This window comes from Cherax quadricarinatus, chromosome 83 (assembly GCF_038502225.1).
Source record: "Cherax quadricarinatus isolate ZL_2023a chromosome 83, ASM3850222v1, whole genome shotgun sequence".
Classification (NCBI taxonomy): domain Eukaryota; kingdom Metazoa; phylum Arthropoda; class Malacostraca; order Decapoda; family Parastacidae; genus Cherax; species Cherax quadricarinatus.
In genome coordinates this window covers 10,402,199-10,421,526 of record NC_091374.1, presented here as the reverse complement: position 1 = coordinate 10,421,526, position 19,328 = coordinate 10,402,199, and the positions used below count along the sequence as shown (strand labels likewise).

At 37.5% G+C, this 19,328-nt stretch overlaps 1 protein-coding gene across 4 annotated transcripts in view; it reads left to right on the top strand.

Annotated features, from left to right (window-relative positions):
- Positions 1-4,071: 4,071 nt before the first annotated feature.
- The window catches only part of LOC128702093 (serine/arginine-rich splicing factor 5-like), a 240,328-nt gene continuing 225,071 nt past the window's right edge, over positions 4,072-19,328 (top strand). For 2 of the 4 annotated variants that reach the window (XM_053796108.2, XM_070102823.1), the window contains exons 1-2: positions 4,200-4,337; positions 12,491-12,572. In XM_053796108.2, the coding sequence (XP_053652083.1) occupies positions 12,531-12,572 (42 nt within the window). In that variant the 5' untranslated portion in view covers positions 4,200-4,337; positions 12,491-12,530. Of the gene's footprint in view, positions 4,338-12,490; positions 12,573-19,328 lie in introns of all 4 variants that reach the window. The other 2 variants (XM_070102822.1, XM_053796107.2) reach the window with 2 other exon arrangements.

The window sequence follows — 19,328 nt, the reverse complement described above, 5'->3', positions numbered from 1 at the left end:
AATGTACAGAGAACCTTCACGGCACGCATAACGGAGATAAAACACCTCAATTACTGGGAGCGCTTGAGGTTCCTAAACCTGTATTCCCTGGAATGCAGGCGGGAGAGATACATGATTATATACACCTGGAAAATCCTAGAGGGACTAGTACCGAACTTGCACACGAAAATCACTCACTACGAAAGCAAAAGACTTGGCAGACGATGCAACATCCCCCCAATGAAAAGCAGGGGTGTCACTAGCACGTTAAGAGACCATACAATAAGTGTCAGGGGCCCGAGACTGTTCAACTGCCTCCCAGCATACATAAGGGGGATTACCAACAGACCCCTGGCAGTCTTCAAGCTGCCACTGGATAAGCACCTGAAGTCGGTTCCTGACCAGCTGGGCTGTGGCTCGTACGTTGGTTTGCGTGCAGCCAGCAGTAACAGCCTGGTTGATCAGGCTCTGATCCACCAGGAGACCTGGTCACAGACCGGGCCGCGGGGGCGTTGACCCCCGGAACTCTCTCCAGGTAAACTCCTCCTTTTCTAAGTAAGTTTATTCAGGTATACACAAATACAGTTACATAGATTATCATACATAGCAGCATAACCCAATAAATTCAGACAGAGTGCCAGTTCCCCGAATTAAGCCTGAATGCCTTCCACATCCCCCCTCCCCTGGGCGCTGTATAATCCTACGGGTTTAGCGCTTCCCCCTTGATTATAATAATAATAATCAGACAGAGTGACTTATTTCCATTGGGGTCCTTTCTCTAGCTACATTCATTAGGTATCTCTTGGCCCTCTTCTTGAGCTGGCTCATGGCATCACATGTTATGACAAGTCTTTGACAGTCGGTTTAGCGCCTTATTAGATTATAATTATAATAATATGACAGACTTTGATTTTTTTCAGCTGTTCTGTTCTGTAATGTAAAGCCAAGTTATTGGCATCTTTTGAAGTCATATTGATATCTGATATAATTATACTAATACTGATGATAATAACAATAATAATAATGTCTGTTTCTACAAATACGTGTACAAGATATACAGGCCTAGCTGACACCAGTGATATACTACTATATAGAAAGACCCTGGTTATGCAGAGCATTTCGGCCAAAATTAGGTCAATTATGTTCCCAGGATGCGATCCACACCAGTCGACTAACACCCAGGTACCTATTTTACTGATAGGTGAGCATGGGCTGAGTGCGCTGGCAATCAAGCTACGGGACACATACTGGTATTAGTGATGATTTCAACAGTTTGGTGAATGGGGTGTGGGGACATATTGGGGGTCTGTAGTCGTAAAAAAAAAAAAACTTACGAACCCCTGTTCTGGTTTATTGTGCATCATATGCTCATCTTGTGAGAGTAGTGCCTTCAGAAGTGCTACCTCTCTCATGAGACACACTCAGGATGCTACACACTGCAGTCTTGTAAGATCCGGGTACACCTACTTATTACTAGGTGAAAACGCCTAATACAGTGGGGAAATTCAAAATGGCAGTCTACAGAAGCATATGTAAATAACCTGGATAAAGCTTATTAATATTCCTAGCGTGTAGCTTCCATTGTTTGGTATTCAGAACTGGGTGTTATCAACTCATTGTACTCGCCGATTTGTGTTTGAGGGGGTCGGTATTATGTGCAGTGGTACTAATATTTGTCTGGGAGTAAATGCTCTATGGGTGTGAATGTTGTATGGGTTTTGCCTTTGAATGTCCCAGCAAGGAGGATGTTGGAGGCAGTAGAGATGTATTTGATAGCAGTGTGGTGTGAACATTATGCAGAGAATTCGGTGTTTGGGAATTAAGAGAAGGCGTGGAGGGGTTGAGTTGGTTTGGACGTTTAAAGAGATTGGAGAAAAATCGGATGACTAGGTGTATAAATCTGGGGTGGAGGGAATAATATGGGTAGAGATCGTCGTAGGAAAGGTTGGAGAGAGGAAGTAAAAAAGACTGAGTTGTATGGGCTTGGACATCCAACAGGCTTGTTTGAGCATGCTACATAGGAGTGGAAGCCAGTGGCTTTTATGATTTGACATGCTATTGGAGTGAGAGGAAAGTAACATTCATGAAGGGATTCAGAGAAATCGGTTAACCGGACCTGGGTTAAGATGTTACAGTTTGGAGGGTCATCTGCATAGTGATATCGGCGCCCTTCTAACAAGATTGAATGAGTGGCAGTGAAATGTTCTTTTTTCTGTCGTGTCACCCTACCTCGGTGGGGGGGGGGGGACGGCCGGAGTTCTCTTGTGGCACAACTATTCTTAAAACTATGTATGGAACCTGCCTTCAATACTACTTTGTTCAGGTTATTCCATTTCCTGACCACACTCGGGCTGAAATATTTCCTGGTATCCCTGAGACTCATGTGTGGTGTCTTTCAACTGTGCTCTCGTCTACCTCCTTTCCCCCTTTCGAACGGTTAATGCCTGTCCACCTTGTCAGTTGCTATCATATCTCTCCTGGGGTTTCCTTCCTCTAATGTCAGGTTCAGGTCCTTCAGCCTTTCTTTCTAACTTATTTCCCTTAGTTCTCTAACATTCTCCAGTTTCTTAACATACTTTATCAGGCGAGGAGTTCCATTCTGGTGGTGAATATTCCAAGATGAGCCTGACATGTCGTATATATGAACGTGAACGCCCGCTGAGATTCCTGGAAGCCGGTCTTAGGTTTGCAAACCACCATTTACTACAGAGGTTATTCGGTTAATGGGTACCGTTGCGATATACTCGGCACGCACTAAGTTTGCCCCCAGATCTTCCTTCATAAGCGAATATAAACTCAGCTTCCCGTCTTCTTCGCATTGTCTTGCTGGTTCACACACTGAGGTCCGGGGGTCGATCCCCGGTACGGGTGGAAACATTAGGACGTGTTTCCATAAAACACCTATCAGTAAAATATGTACCTGGGTGTTAGTCGACTGGTGTGGGTCGCATCCTGTTACAAAAAATTGACCTAATTTGTCTGAAATGCTCTGTATAACAAGGGGCTTTCTATATACTGTAGTAGTACTGTATGCCATTGATGTCAGCGAGGTCTGTATACCTTGTACATGTACTTGTAGAAATAAAGATTTATTATTATTATTATTATTATTATTATTATTATTATTATTATTATTATTATTATTATTATTATATAGTCCACGGCGTAGGTGACGTCTTCAACAATGTACTCCTCAAGGAAGGTTCCTTGATGTTGGTGAGGGGCTCTTGATTTAGGGAATTGGATCTGTGCTCCAGTTCCCCGAATTAAGCCTGAATGCCTTCCACATCCTCCCCCAGGCGCTGTATAATCCTCCGGGTTTAGCGCTTCCCCCTTGATTATAATAATAATAATAATTCAACAATGTACCGCATTATACTGCATTTCTCTTTTACCACCGTGACGTTATTTTACACCATTCTTCCACTTCGAGAACTCACCCTCTGGGATGGGATATGTGAGAGAAACCATCCTATGTGAATGATATGTAAAGATCGATCTTGCTCTAACCTTGTAAAATATCATAACAGATCAGGGTACATACGCATATGTGTTTGAGTTTTGCAAGTACAGGATTGCTGACAAGATGCTATGTGCATCACATAATGAAGACACTTGCGCAACGCTGGAATATTTTATTAAGAAATGTTTTTCATTAGAAGTTTTGTCATTACAACTGATTAGATTCCTGCAGTTATGTTTAGAGAAAACTTACTTAAAGACTTGTAAAACTTGCCAATGAGCATAGTCAATGATTTTAAATGCCTTCTCTATAAATATTATCTTGCCACAATGAAATTGTACATAGTTTAATAAAAACAAATTAGTGTTTATTTCTTCTTGCAAGATTCTCTAGCCATATGGTAAATTAGCAGTCATATCCTGGCCAAAATGCCAGTATGTAATAAAATTTCAATCTTATTGGAAATATTCAAAAGTTGGGTAAAATGTATGTGCAACACTGCCGTGTATCTGATGGTGGTATAAAAATTGCATATATTAACATCAGCAACAGAAGGTAATACAACAAGAGAAAAGCCCTTTGATTATGGATATAGGTTAAGAAGTCAAGCATGTATTACTCTGAATCCATCTAGTGATTGCCATTTTGCTATAATATTTAATAAACGATAGATAATGATATTCTCCCAGTCAAACGGTGATGTGTTTAAGCGGTGAGAGATGAGAACCAATGAGAGTGAGGTTAACACAGTGTTGTATGACGTCGTGAGATGCACCAGTAAGCTCACCTCTCACATAACCTCTCGTCCTGCCACGCTGTTTTATGTCTGTGGAAGCGACCAGCCACCAGTCTGGATTTTATTTGGGAAAAACTTCATATATTTAGAACGCAAAACGTGAGTATAGCGGGGTGTGTGTGGCCCAGTGAGCCGGGTAGAGGTGGTAGTGAGGCTTCCCGGGGCAGCATTGTGGCGTAAAACGTTACTTGCCATCGATCCAAAGTCCTACGCGCAAATCCATGATGGCGGATTGTTTTGTTTATAAAATGGTTATATTGCCCAGTGTGTCTTGTTCTGACACCTCTCTTCCTCTCCCCTACAAGGCAAGTAAAGCTTTTGAACCCGGCATTCAACAATCACGGTGGTATAGGTTAGTTACATAGGAGTAAGGATCTTCAAAAATATATCCCTGAAGTTTCACTGGCTTTCTTTACCGCGAGAACCATTTATTATGGTGGCGAAACATCACTTAAAGTCCTGTGGAGTCTTACTACCCTATCCTGGTGCTATTTTTACAGGTAGTATTTGCGCTACTAGTCGCAATAGGCTCAAAAAACCTAAAAATGCGATTTAATTTAACCAGACCTTGCACAGATGCTCAAGATAACTGTTTGATTGTGTATGAATTGCACGTTATAGCTGTTTAGTAACTAGATTAGCTGTTTGCAATAAACAGCGATCTAGTCTTATTAAATAGCCAAGATCTCTGGAGGGAGATTCCTTGATGCTGGTGAGATGCTCTTGATCCGAGGAAGAACCTAACCTCTCATGGATCGAACTTGAGTACCTCCCATTCTTCAGGTGCTGTATGACTTCTACAGGTTTAGTACTTCCTCAAAATATAATAAGGATAATAAATTGTAATATTACTGTATTGTTATTACTGTAATATTAAAGTCAACCTATTATATTCATGCAAGATGTTTTAACTGTTGTAGATTGTGAATTTATGATGAAGTTGACACCTTTACATCTTTTAACCAGTCTCTTCTCAGTTGCATCGTTTCATTCTCTTGCGAGTTATATTTCAATAGATTTTTCATAATTTTTAAAGTGTCACATTGTTAAGTGGACATTTTTCTATTTCTCTAAAATGTTTGCATGTTTAAGCTTTCATTTCACTCCTTGAAGATAGTTAAACAAAAAATATTTAAACAAATCCATTTTGCTTAACCTTTTCTTAATAGTACATCACTGTTTAACATTGCTTGTTTGCTCAGCATGTGCATGGTAATTTGATACTTTTTTCTTTTCATCCTGTGGGTAATAACATGATAGAAGCACAGTATGTAGTTACTCTAGTGTCCCTGGAGCAGCACAGAATAATGATAATAATTATTTTATTATTTTTATTAACACATCGGCCATTTCCCACCAAGGCAGGGTGGCCCAAAAAAGAAAAACTTTCATTTTCATTCATTCCATCACTGTCTTGCCAGAGGCATGCTTTACACTACAGTTATAAAACTGCAACAATAACATCCCGCCTTCAGAGTGCAGACACTTTACTTCCCATCTCCAGGACTCGAGTCCGGCCTGCTGGTTTCCCTGAATCTCTTCACAAGTGTTACCTTGCTTATGCTCCAACAGCACGTCAAGTCCTAAAAACTATTTGCTCCTGTCTAACGCGCTCACGAGCGCTTGCTGGAAGTTCAAGCTCCTCACACACAAAACCTCCTTTACCCCCTCCCTCCAACCTTTCCTAGGCTGACCCCTACCCTGCCTTATCTCCACTACAGATTTGTAAACTCTCGAAGTCGTTCTATTTCGTTTCAACCTCTCTACATGTCCAAACTATCTCAATAACCCCTCCTCAGCCCTCTGAATAATAGTTTTGGTAATCCCAGACCTCCTCCTAGTTAGTTTAATATATTATGCACCCCATACCCATCCTGTGGGCGGTAGTCAAAAGATTACAGAGGTACATAATGGGTCCAGGGACTGGACCCCAAAGTTATGATAGCTGAACTAGTTACAAAGGTAATAAACTCCAGGTAGATCTGGTCACAATCATGACAAGTTACAAAGGTAATGAATCAGCCTCACTCCTATACATGGTTACAATCATGAACAAATTACAAAGTAATGAGCCACTGATACGTCAACACCTGGTCACAATTGTAATGATTTATAAATACAAATATTAAGTGGGTCATACACCAACACGAGCACGCGAGCACACACACCACTACAGAGTCTCTGCATTATATTCACACCACATTGCCCTCAGACATGCCATCTCCACTGCCTCCAGCCTTCTCCTTGCAGCATTTACAACCCATGCCTCACACCCATACAAGAGCATTGGTATAACTATACTCTCATACATTCCCCTCTTTGCTTTCATGAATAGCATTCTTTGTCTCCACAGATTCCTTAATGTGCCACTCACCTTTTTTCCCCTTGTCAATTCTATGATTCACCTCATCCTTCATAGGCCCATCTGCTGACACGTCCACTCCCAAATATCTTAACACATTCACCTCCTCCAGACTCTCTCCTTCCAGTCTAATATCCAATCTTCCATTACCTAATTTTTTTGTTATCTTCATCACCTTAGTCTTTCCTGTATTCACTTTTAACTTCTTCTTCTACATACCCTTCCAAACTCATCCATCAACCTCAGCAATTTCTCTTCAGAATCTCCCAAAGAACACTGTCATCAGCAAAGAGCAACCGTGACAACTCTCACTTTGTGTTAGATTCTTTGTCTCTTAAACCCACACCTCTTGCCAACACCCCGAGCATTCACTTCTCTTAATACTCCATCTATAAATATATTGAACAACCATGGCGACATTGTTAATAATAATAATGATAATAATAATAATCTTTATTTTCTACACATACATGTACAAGGTATACAGGCCTAGCTGGCATCAATGACACACTACTGTATTGAAAGCCGCTTGTTATGCAGAGCATTTCGGACAAGTTAAGTCAGTTTTGTCCCAGGATGCGACCCACACCAGTCGACTAACTCCCTTGTACCCATTTTACTGATGAGTGAACATAGACAACCGGTGTAAGGAAACTCTTCCAATATTTCCACCCCTTCGCCAGGAATCGAACCTGACCCCTCACTGTGTGAAGTGAGCTTTTGCCACCAGGCCACGGGGCACAGTGTTAGGTAATTGTTGATCCATTGCAGAAGCCATCCACCTATCCATTCTGGCAAATTCACTATGATTATATGTTGGTTAGCTATGTTGATTGTAATTTGTGTCCCTGAATTAATGATGATGTAAACAATTACCATAAATTGCCATCATAGATAATATTCATATTAGGAATCCTGAAGTGTTAATAACACAGGATAACCCCAAAAAAGGCACTGTGGTTTATTTCCATTTTTATTTTAGGTCCTTCTCAGAAACTGCCAGTAATTTCAATGATGTTACCAGGTCACCATTAGGTTAGTGGAAGTCTTGAATTTTCCTACTGGGTAATAGTTCTCCATTACATAATTTTTAGTAAAATTGCCAAGCCCTAACCTAGCCTAACACAACCGATATTGTGTTTTTGCATAACTCATGGCTATATTTTAAAAAGTTGCTGAGAATGATCTTGTTGAGATTCCCCAGTCACTATTAATATTACTACAAAAATGGTTCTATGACCATAATTTTTAAAGGGGTGGACCGGTAAGCCATCAGAAGGCCTCGACCTGATGACCTAACGCTCCAAAGGCGGGTCATCATCTGACTAAGACCCGCGTCAGGAAACATCTGTCCTGTTTCCTGATGAACCTTACCCAACCTAACCCAGTCACTATTAGTTCAGTTCCTATCTTAATTTCTTTAATATAGCAAGTTATCCAACAATATTAATACACTGATGTATTTTTTAATATAAATGTATTATGAGTACCCTACAATATTCATTCTGTATCCTTTGATACTGACACTAGTTTTGTACTCTAGTACATATATATATATATATATGTACATACTTTCATAAAGTATATTGACATTGGGGTAAGTGCTTTCATCAATTCATTTCGTGACTTTGAAGTTCAGTGAAATGTTGATTCAACAGGGTAGTAGAGGGGTGATGCTGATTGTTTAATTCAAATTATGAGATCAGTGTTTTTCTATGATGGTAACAATAATGTACAATTTTGGACCTAATGGATTCTGTTAACCCTTTGAGTGCCCATCATGCGGATTTACATAGTTGATGCCAGGTAGGTTTTGAGTACAGCTCCCTCAGTTAAGGTGCGAGCAATAAATTTTGGCCTAGATATGAGAAAATGGGCTTGTACGGTGAGTGTGCACAGTACAAAAATTCTGCCTCTATGTAGTGCATGATGGGACATGTAACATTTGACCTTGCATGTGGTTTAAAAATAGCAGCTTCGAGTCTTTTTAAGGGTAGGTTTTTATGGCATTATTTGTTGTTTCTTGGTATCAAATGACAGAGTGAAACATTCTAGTGAAATAGATATGATTTTAGTAGGCTTCAGACCAAAAGTATCTTGAAATAGGCCTCAAAGTGGTCTGTTTCAAGCTACTTCAAATTAATTTCAAGCTGCCACATTTGACTTTTGGAGATTTTTCTGAGGAAGTGTAGAGTTCCCATATTACCACTCCTAGGTCTCCTTCAATTACTGGGATGGCCTAAACCATGCCCAGTCTTTGCATAGGAGATGTCTACCTAGAGCATGTTGCAGGGGTCAGTGCCCCTGCAGCCCAGTCCATGACCAGGCCTCGTGGTGGATCAGATAGGATTAGGAAGAGGATGGAAGCAAGTACTGTAACTTGTGGAACAGAGCTCCTCACTGTGGCTGCATCTGTCTTTACTATGTTTACTGTTAATCTGTGTTCTGTTAGAAAGTTAGCTACATCTACCTACTCTAACTGTTATTCCTGCAGTTATGACTGGCTGTGTATCCAGTTAATAAGCTCTAATGAATTCAAAATGCACAAATTTGTGAAACCTCTTCAAAATAAAGATGTCCAGGTGTTTCACATGTCTAATTCATATTCTACACCAGTAATGTTATGAAAGAAAACTTAAACTGAGCCAACAGCTGGCTTTCCCCAGTCCTTAGAAATGGGGGTCCGAGGAATATGGCCTTACTTTCCTCCCACGCATTTTTCTGTTCATAAGTCACAGAAATTATTGGTAGCCTAGTTTTCAGGAATGTAACATCTGCAAATTATGAATGTCTACTACAGTATTCTAAAATAAATACCTGTAAGTATAAAAGTCACTTTAATAGAAGATACAGGAAACCGTAATGCAGACTGATAGTATCAAAATCTTACACAGAAAAATGAAAGCAACAATTTTCATTGGTGATAAATTTTATCTGCTTAGGTAAGTAAGTTTATTGAGGCATAGGTACACATAAGTACAATTATCATACAAGGATAACCCAAAAAAAGTCGGTGACTTTTCTTTGGGGTCCTTGATATAAGCATAAGGAACTAGTAAAAGACTTAGGAATAATTGTCAGAGGATCTGTCATTTGGACAAAGTTCATTAAATCCAGAATTGTCTGTTATTATGATCATGGAAAAAACTGAAGGTGCCGCATAAGTTGTTATTTAATGGACGTCAGTATTAACAGATCCCCCTTCACTCTTTTAGTCAATTTGAGTTTTCACTACTTTTCAATGAGAATGTCAAGTTTCTAATTAATAAATTTCTTCTTAATTTGCAGCCCTATAAGGCAGATAGGCAAACCTAAAAATAAATCTGAGGCCTCTGTAAAAGTTATGTTAGTCTGAACTTCCCTTATGACGTAGAGAATTGCAACTAGGTTAATTTTGTTATGAAGAATATTGGCAAGTATTCATTTAGCAATAGATGTGGATGACGTGAGTATGCTGACAGGTGAAGTCATTGAGCAGTGGTTAGTGTGCCAGCTACATAAGATTTTGTCTGGATTTTAACCCCGGAGGGTTAGCCATCCAGGATAACCCAAAAAAGTCAGTACATCATTGAGGACTCTTATTTCCACTGGGGTCCTTCAGTCTTGCCCCCAGGATGCGACCCACACCAGTCGACTAACACCCAGGTACCTACTTGCTTGGTAGGTGAATGGGGACAGCAGGTTCGATCCCCTTGCTGGGGATTGAATCACGGACACTCAGTGTGTGAAGCAAGAGCATTGCTTGTTGGCCTACTTTAGTGCTCCTTTTTCATGCGCACCTAACTTGTTAGCATATATAAAGGCTTCAGACCGAAATCTTTGTTATTTCTATTCTGTTGAACATGGGGTTATTCTTGTACTGTATTACCTAAACACTGCATGGTTCTCACTCCATATAAAATATATATATATATATATAAATATATTAAATATATATATCTATATATATATATCTATATCTATATATATCTATATCTATATATCTATATATATATCTATATCTATATATATATCTATATATATATATCTATATCTATATATATATCTATATATATATATATCTATATCTATATATATCTATATATTATATCTATATATATCTATATCTATATATATCTATATCTATATATATCTATATCTATATATATATCTATATATATATATATATCTATATCTATATCTATATATATATCTATATATATATCTATATCTATATCTATATCTATATCTATATATATATATATATATATATATATATATATATATATATATATATATATATATATATATATACATTTTGTGTGTGTGTGCGTGTGCATGCACATGTGTGTGTGTGTGCATGCACATGTGTGTGTGTGTGCATACATACTCACCTATTTGTGGTTGCAGGGGTTGAGTGGGTGGTGGTGGTTTGTTTGTTATTTTGGGTTGTGTGTACACATGCATATGTATATAAAAACAAAATCTCACAATATTGTGGCTGGAACAGTGCACAAATAACATGCACTTAGAATACTGAACTTATGACTGTTTTGGTCCAAGTCAGACTGAAACTTCGTAAGTTTGGCAACCAATTTCGTGTTATGTGTGTATTAATAACATAGGTGTATGCAAACACATGTTCCACTGCAATTTTCTTAAAGTATAGTCTATATTTGATTTGATAGTGTATATCTTGTTGCAGTTCATGTACAGTAATTTGATTCTTTTCAAAATCCTGTTGGAGGTAAAAGATAGAAATAAAATACATAGTAAAAACACATGCTAAGTTAGTGATACTGTACATGATTGCTTTCAATGTAAAATTAATTCTTATTATACAGTGTTGTGTGTTAAGAGTAATTATCAGGTGTGATCTTTTATTTTTTTCAGAACTGAAATTATACTCCTTTCTTAATTTTAAAATATACAAAATCCTAACTAACCCTCGGTATTTTTTTTTTAAATCATAGCCTAGGTAAGGTTTTGTTAGTCATCACAAGCCTTACCTAATATGACTTGGTTGCATGTTGAATCTAAGTGTAGTTAAAAGCTGTTTTTAGATGACAAAATTCGTAATTGCCATATGTAAATGCAGTATTTTTAAATTTACTATGTACTCTTAGAATAACAGTAATCTAGTGATAAATTGCCATTAATTTTAAGGTTGTTGTATTACTGTTTGGAATGTACTGTAAGAAGAAATCTCTCGTAGTAATTTCTTGATGTTTTATTTCAATATCCAGTGAGCGGGAGACATTTCCTTTGCACATTTCCACTAACTTTCAGTTAAGCAAGTTTGTTGAATATGGTCAAAACGTTATGCAGTAATTGGTTATGCAGATTTTGTTCAGGTATACGTGTTTCTAACAAGAAATTGTGATAAATGATTAGCTTTTCCTACAAAGTACAATTTGCAATTGATTCAGGAATTGTTGACAGTAACATAATAGGAAGCCCATGGTTATACACAATATTTCAGGCAGCATTATTATTATACATTACTGAAGTATGTATTATTATACATATTGAAAATTAAGACCTTCAGTACAGTTCCTTGTATTAAAATAAATATTTAGAGCCTTGATAGGCAACCCAGCTTTTTTTTTTTATAGAATGTTAAAAAAACAAATTGGGTTGAACTCTAGTCTAGTGGTGCCACCATTATTTTTTATTTTGAAATTAAATTTCACAGAGGCTCCATACTATGCTTATATAAATTTCTGACGTACTGTATTTTATCCCTGAATGTTCAGTGTAGCACCTGTTAAATAACTATTGAAAGTGACAGTTTAAAAATATAATTTTGACTACATTATTACAATACAGTACTAGGTTGGGTTAGGTAAGGTTCAGTTGTTCAGAACATAATATTGTGGTTATGTAAACGCTTCATACCCATCTCCCACAGTTGTGCTAAGCAGCAAACACTGTCCAGGAAGCAGTAGCGAATGCAATCATTCACAAAGTCTACGCTACCCACTGCAGTAACCGTGAGTTATCAGATATATCATCGACAATCTGTAATTTTTTAAATTTATTTGGAATACACTGTACTTGGGAATCTTGCATTAAATAAAGAAATTATTAATCTTGTGTAATATACCCATATTTCCCAATTTCTCGCTAGTACCAAGTACGTGTAAAACTTTTTTTGGAGTACCGTCTTAATTTTAAATGTTAAGTTCTGTTGTGTTCCAGGAATACCCTCGCCTAACCATTATAATGGAAATGTTTAAACCTCAGTGATATTGAAATTAAACTGTAGAAATTTTTTTTGCTGTTTCAACTTTAAATATAAACTACTGTAAATGTGTGGTGGTCCTCAATGAAAATCTAACTACTAATTTCCAGTAATGTGATGTTTAGTAACTCTTAACAATGTCTGCATGCACTAACAATGTATTGAACTTTAATTCAAAATGTAAAATTCAACAAAGAAATTTAATATAGAGTAGTAACTAGTAATTCTTAGAATCTAAAGTATAATATTGTGTTAGTTATAATCTGGTACTGTAAGGGTTTTAAGTATTTTTCTTAACAGGATTTTTAAGAATTAGAAATTAAGGACTGGTAAGTACATTACCATCAGATGTAATTTTGGTAGGTAGATTTGACATAAGGATTAAAATCATATAGAATAAGCAAGGATTTTGTATATGCCTGCCTTGTCTAACCCATCATAGACACTAATGGGATGCAGTCCTAACATACTAATTTGGTCAGTCATACTTGTAAAATGAGCCCCACAACCAAATCTGTATCAGTGCTTAGCTCTAATTTTTCATAGCTAAGAAAAATATAAAATCTTTACCATATGCTGTATTTTTATGATGTTGAATAATTTCACATTTTATTGCAGATTTTAAAAAAATCATCATTCATTATCGTATCCTAATAAAACTATTTGGAGACCAAGAATGTCATATAACTGGTTAAAATTTTAAACCTTTAGAAAAATGCTCCTTTAATTGCTATACAGTGGTACCTTGACTAACGAGTGCTCCCAACAAAATTGGAGAATAAAATTGTTTTTTCAGAATCATAATGGGTCTTCATTTTGAAACTAGGAGGCTTTTAACCCTTTGAGGGTTGACAGGCCCTCTCCGAGACTCGTTCTCAGGGTCAGCCAAATTTAAAAAAAAAAAAAATTTTTTCTTATGAAAAGATAGAGAATCTTTTCCCAATCATAATGACACCAAAATTATAAAATTTGATGGAAAACTTACGGAATTATGCTCTCGCGAAGTTAGCGGTCTCGGCGATGTTTACGCATCGGCGATTTTGCCCACTTTGAGCCCCATTTTCAGCCAGTTCCACTGTACTAGTCAACAAAAAAACATGAATATTTCGCTAGAACTCCATTGTTTCTATTGAATGACTGCCAGAAACTACCCATTTACCAATTTCAACTATCCAGTACAGTGGTCAGAATTTAGCAATTTTGCCAGTTTCACACAAATTTCAAAAGATGCCAATTTCCGAATAGGGTCCAGAACAAACAAGAAATACATTCCTGGCACTAAAATGACATTTCCTCTATTCATTAGTCACGTCTCAAGGCCCCTCTTACATTCTTTTGCTTTCCACTTTGAATTTTTATTCTCGCAAAAAATAGAAGATTTACTGTTATGCAGACTACTGCATTAGTGTAAAAAATGGTATGAATCATATTGGCACACTTGCAAAAGAATATTAGACTCACCAGTTGACATGTATTGGACGCTTGGCATGATTTGTTTGCTTTTGAGCTTTGGTAAAAATCGAACATTTCTGCTACTTTGAGCTCAATTTCAAGGTACTTTTCATTGTAAAACCAGTCAAAATCATCTCAATTTCTGTGATATGCCTTCCATTCTATAAAATGAGACCAAGAAAACTAGAATACAACAATAAGTACCATACGAAAATACAGTGCAAAGTCGCTGTTTTATTCCAAAAAAACGGTCAGGTTTTTTTTTCTCATTGTGCACTGTGTGCTGCAGGTTTTTTTTATACCGTGCACACTGACCACATAGACCCATTCTTTCATATGGAGGCCTACCAGCTTTCTCCCACTAGATTTGAGGGTGCTAGAATTTAGGCGTACTAGTACGTCAAAAACCCTGGGTTGTAAGCCGTACTAGTACGGCCGAAACCCTCAAAGGGTTAAAATGTGCCTTTCAACAGGAGTTTCATTGAAGGAGTCTAATCCACTATTTAATTTCTTCGGTACTGTCCATGTATAGTGAATGACACAGTAATGGGTTTAGTAGTCTGATATCTACTACGTATTTTATTTTACCGTAACTGAGGATTAAGTTCACATATTGACATTGGGATTATTCAAGTGAGTGAATTTTCAAGATAAGGTTTAATTTAGATCTCGTATATAATTTAAAACTTGGTGGGTTTTTTTTAAACAATAGTAAATTATGAAGAATTTAATTTTGCTATTCCAGTAAAGTCAAACATTGTATGGTAACTGTTAAGACTTTTACCCTTTCAGTGGCCATCGCCTAGAACTAGGTCATTGAGGCCAGGGTCCCTTGTGCAGTTTTGCATCATGAGCTCAGCTCGCTCAGATAAGCTGTGAGTAGTAAATTTTTGCCTAGATATGAGAGAATGGGTCTGTGCAGTGAATGTGCACAGTATAAAAAATCCTGTCCCACATAGTGCATGATGGGAAAAGCAAAACTGACCATATGTTTTGATCAAAATAGCAAATTTGAGATGTTTTCTAGGATGATTTTAAGGTTTTATTGGCTGTTTTTTTGTTATCAATTGATAGAATGGAACACATTCTGCTGAAATGGAAAAGATTTTGGTTGGTTTCAGGACCAGGAGTAGCTTAAAATTGGATTCAAAAGTAGCAGGAATATTTTATTTTGTTGTTTATTTTCCTGAGTAAGGGAAAGGTCCTCGTACAATCCCCCTCCCCCCAGTCTGTTTTGTTTTTTTACAAGTCTGATTCAATTATTGGGATACTGTAAACCATAACCAATCATTCCTGGTTAAATGGATACTTCTCACTTAACGACTCGCCTGTTTAACAACCACGCGGACTTATGACCAGCTCTCTGACCAGTCGGTAGTGTACGCTGTACAAGAACTTTGTTCGTGGAAACGGCAGTGCAGCATCTCAGTGTCTCACATCTCGTCTCACATCACCCTTTCTCAGTCTCATTCCTGCAGTTGGCTGGTATTCACAACACTAGCATTCGCAGGCTCGAAGACTACACACTTGTCCATAAATTTGAACTTTATTGTGTGCCCCATAGTACAAGATGCTGTCTAAAAGGAAGAGCATGACTTCACCTGGAGGAAGCTCCAATAAACAAAGGAAGGCTATTGATCTTGAGATGAAAATGAAAATCATAAATGACTGAAGCTGGTAAGAAAGTTAGAGATAGCACGTGACTTGGACCTGGCACATTCAACCATTTTGACAGTCTTGAAGGATAAAGACACATTGTAATCTCGGTATTCGAATTAGACTCATTCCAGAAGACTGTTCAAGTGCCAATCCGTTTGAGTATCGAACAAATCCCCCCCTCCCCCCAATGCAAAGAAACACAAGTCTACAGTGAAGTTCTGGCAGGTCATGTTTGTTTGGTTGAGTGCTGAGCTTTGTTCGAGTAGGGAGCTGTTGGAGTACCGAGGTTCTGGTGTATAGTAACAGAGGCAGTGAAAGCTTTGAGAAGAGTTAAAGCCATAATAACTAGGCAGCAGAAAGGCCTCATTCATGAAATGGAGAGATTACTGGCGATCTGATTTAAAAAAAAAATGCCGATGAGCCTTTTAATAATTCAAGCCAAGGCACTCGGTATCTTTGAGACTTTGAAGACGAGTGAAGGCGAAGAATTGATGGAAACAATTATGGTGTACCATGGATAGTTTCAACGGTTTTGTCGGAGATTCATCCTGCATAATCAGAGTATCAGTGGTGAGGGAGTGACAGGAAAGTGTATGCAAGGCACAAGGAAAAAATGCCTAAAATGTTTCGTGAATAATTTTGTAGGGTTTGACAAAGACAAACATGTCAATGTCATAAGTAAAAAAATATTTTGGAACCTGCTAACATGCTTAATTTGGATGTTGAAGTGGAAGGTATTGAATTTAGATGTTGAAGTGGAATATGTTGAGGGAGAGCTAACTAACGAAGATTTAATAGTTGGAAGCGCAGGAGCACTTGGAAGAGGAAAGAATGGAAGAAGTACAAAAGGGGTTAGCTGGTGCTTTCTGGAAAGTGAATGCAGCTGTATTAGGACTAGAGGGTATGGACCTGAATGTTGAATGGTTCACAAGAGTGGAATGGCAAATGGATGAACTTTTACAGTGCTATAGTGAAATTTATGAAGAAAAAAGAAAATTACAAAGCAGACCACACTAATGAGATTCTTATCGAAAACTACACCCCGGACCCCTACCCCTACAAGTACTTCCATTTCTCTTACCTGGGTCCTTCACGGCTATTGATGACCCGGTTGGTAACTCCGATGATTATGCTTCTCGCTTATTGACCAATTCGCTTAATGACCTAGTTGTAGGAACGGAGCTCAGTTGTTAAGTAAGTAGTGCCTGTATTTTATCTGAGAAATAGAGTAAATCTATTTTTATATGATTATGAATTAAAAATGGCAAGCATTATAAATGAGAGGATTGGGGATGTGATTAATGAACAGAGGAAATGTTTCACTGACAGGAATGTCTATATTGTTTATTTTGGACTGTTTTTAACTATCTTCTTTAATTGGCCAAATTGCCAACTTCTGTGTGAAGACTCTCCTCATTTAACGGTAGAGTTCCATTCCTAAGACCTCGTCGGTAAACAAATTCGTTGCAAAGCAAGGAGCATACTATAATGGCAATGAGTTTGTGTCAGCAGTCTTTAATGTCACCTTTGCACAATTTATTTTTTATTTATTTTATTTAATGTCTTTGCAAACAGTACATTGAGATTGTGTATATACAATAGTGGGATGCAATGCAGAGCCTCTATTATGCCTTGGCATTATGGGCCAACTTAACATTATTGGCTTACATTCTACTTAATACTAGAAATAGTATATCATAGTTGTACAGTAGGAAAGTAATTATTTCATAGTTGTACAGTAGAATATTAATTATAAATGAATCAAAATTTGTATAATACAAAGATATATGTATTTATATTCTAAAATGCTTTTGTGAAAAACAATGATTCAATTATATTCCTGTCAACAATGGATAAAAGGTTCAATGTGATTGTTTGTTATGATGTGGGAGTACATAGATGAGTAAATGTATACTGAGTATTTAGCATTTAGTCTAGGGTGATTAAGTGACTTTTGAGAAGTCTTAAATTGATTTTCAGACTGGGTTACTTTAATATCTTCTGGTAATGAATTCCATATTTTGGGGCCCTTTATGTGCATAGAGTTTTTACACAGTGTGATATGGAAACGAGGTATATCAAAAAGAGATCTGTGTCTTGTGTTGTGGTCATGTGTCCTGTTTAGGTTGGTGAGGAAAAGTTTGAGTGGGGGGTTTATATTTGCATGTATTGTTCTGTGTATGTAGTAGGCACATGAATAAGTATGGATGCTCTTAATGGTAAGCAGATTCAGACTTTTGAAAATTTGTGGAGTATGCTGGCGGGAGTGGGAATTTGTTATCATTCTTACTGATGAAAGTTAAGCCACTTGTGCAACATCTGGTTATCTTTATGTAGAGAATCTCTACAACCATGGTGCTGCAAACACCACCTCCAAGGCTGAGGGACTGATTACCTCATCTTTTGTATATAGTTCTTCTATTTTCTAATTATGTCCAAGAATCTGTATTGATAAAGCCACTGGATGGCGAAACGTCTACATAAAGATAACCAGATGTTGCACAAGTGTCTTAACTTTCATCTTGTCGGTATTGTATACCTGTCTTGCACATCATTCTTATTGCTGCCTTTTGCTGGGCTATTAGGGGCTTTAGGTGATTAGATGTTGTTGATCCCCATGCACAAATTCCATATGTAAGATAAGGGTATATGAGTGAATGGTACAGTGCGAGGAGAGCTGATTGTGGAACGTAGTACCTTATCTTTGATAGTATGCCTACCGTCTTGGAGATTTTCTTGGTGATTTGTTGTGTGTGTGTCCGGAACTTAAGGCTACTGTCAAGGTGGATACCTAGGAATTTTCCCTCTGTGAGTCTTGTGACTGATGATCCATTTAGCGTAATGTTAATTGGATCATTTGCAGCTTTGTTTCCAAACTGAATGAAATAGATTTTATCAGTGTTCAAGGTAAGTTTGTTAGTCATCATCCAGGCAGATATTTTCTGTAATTCAGCATTGACTGTGTTTGCTAGTATGACTGCGTTTGGGTGGGAAAATACATATGTAGTGTCATCTGCAAATAATATGGGTTTGAGTAGCTGTAATGCATTTGGTAGATCATTGATGTAGATGAGAAAGAGGAGTGGTCCAAGGATGCTTCCTTGTGGGACTCCTACTGTGATTGGTTGGGTGGAGGAGTTTGCATCATTTGCATACACATATTGAGTTCTGTTACTAAGGTATGACTTTAGGTAGTTGAGGGAGTGGCCTCTGATACCATAGTGCATTAATTTGGAGTACAGTAGTTCATGGTCAACTGTATTGAAAGCTTTATGTAAATCAATGAAAATGCCCAACGGGATTTCTTTCTTTTCAAGTGCGGTATATATTAGTTCTAGTATGTGTATGATAGCGTCATTTGTGCTTTTATTATTTCTGAATCCAAACTGACAAG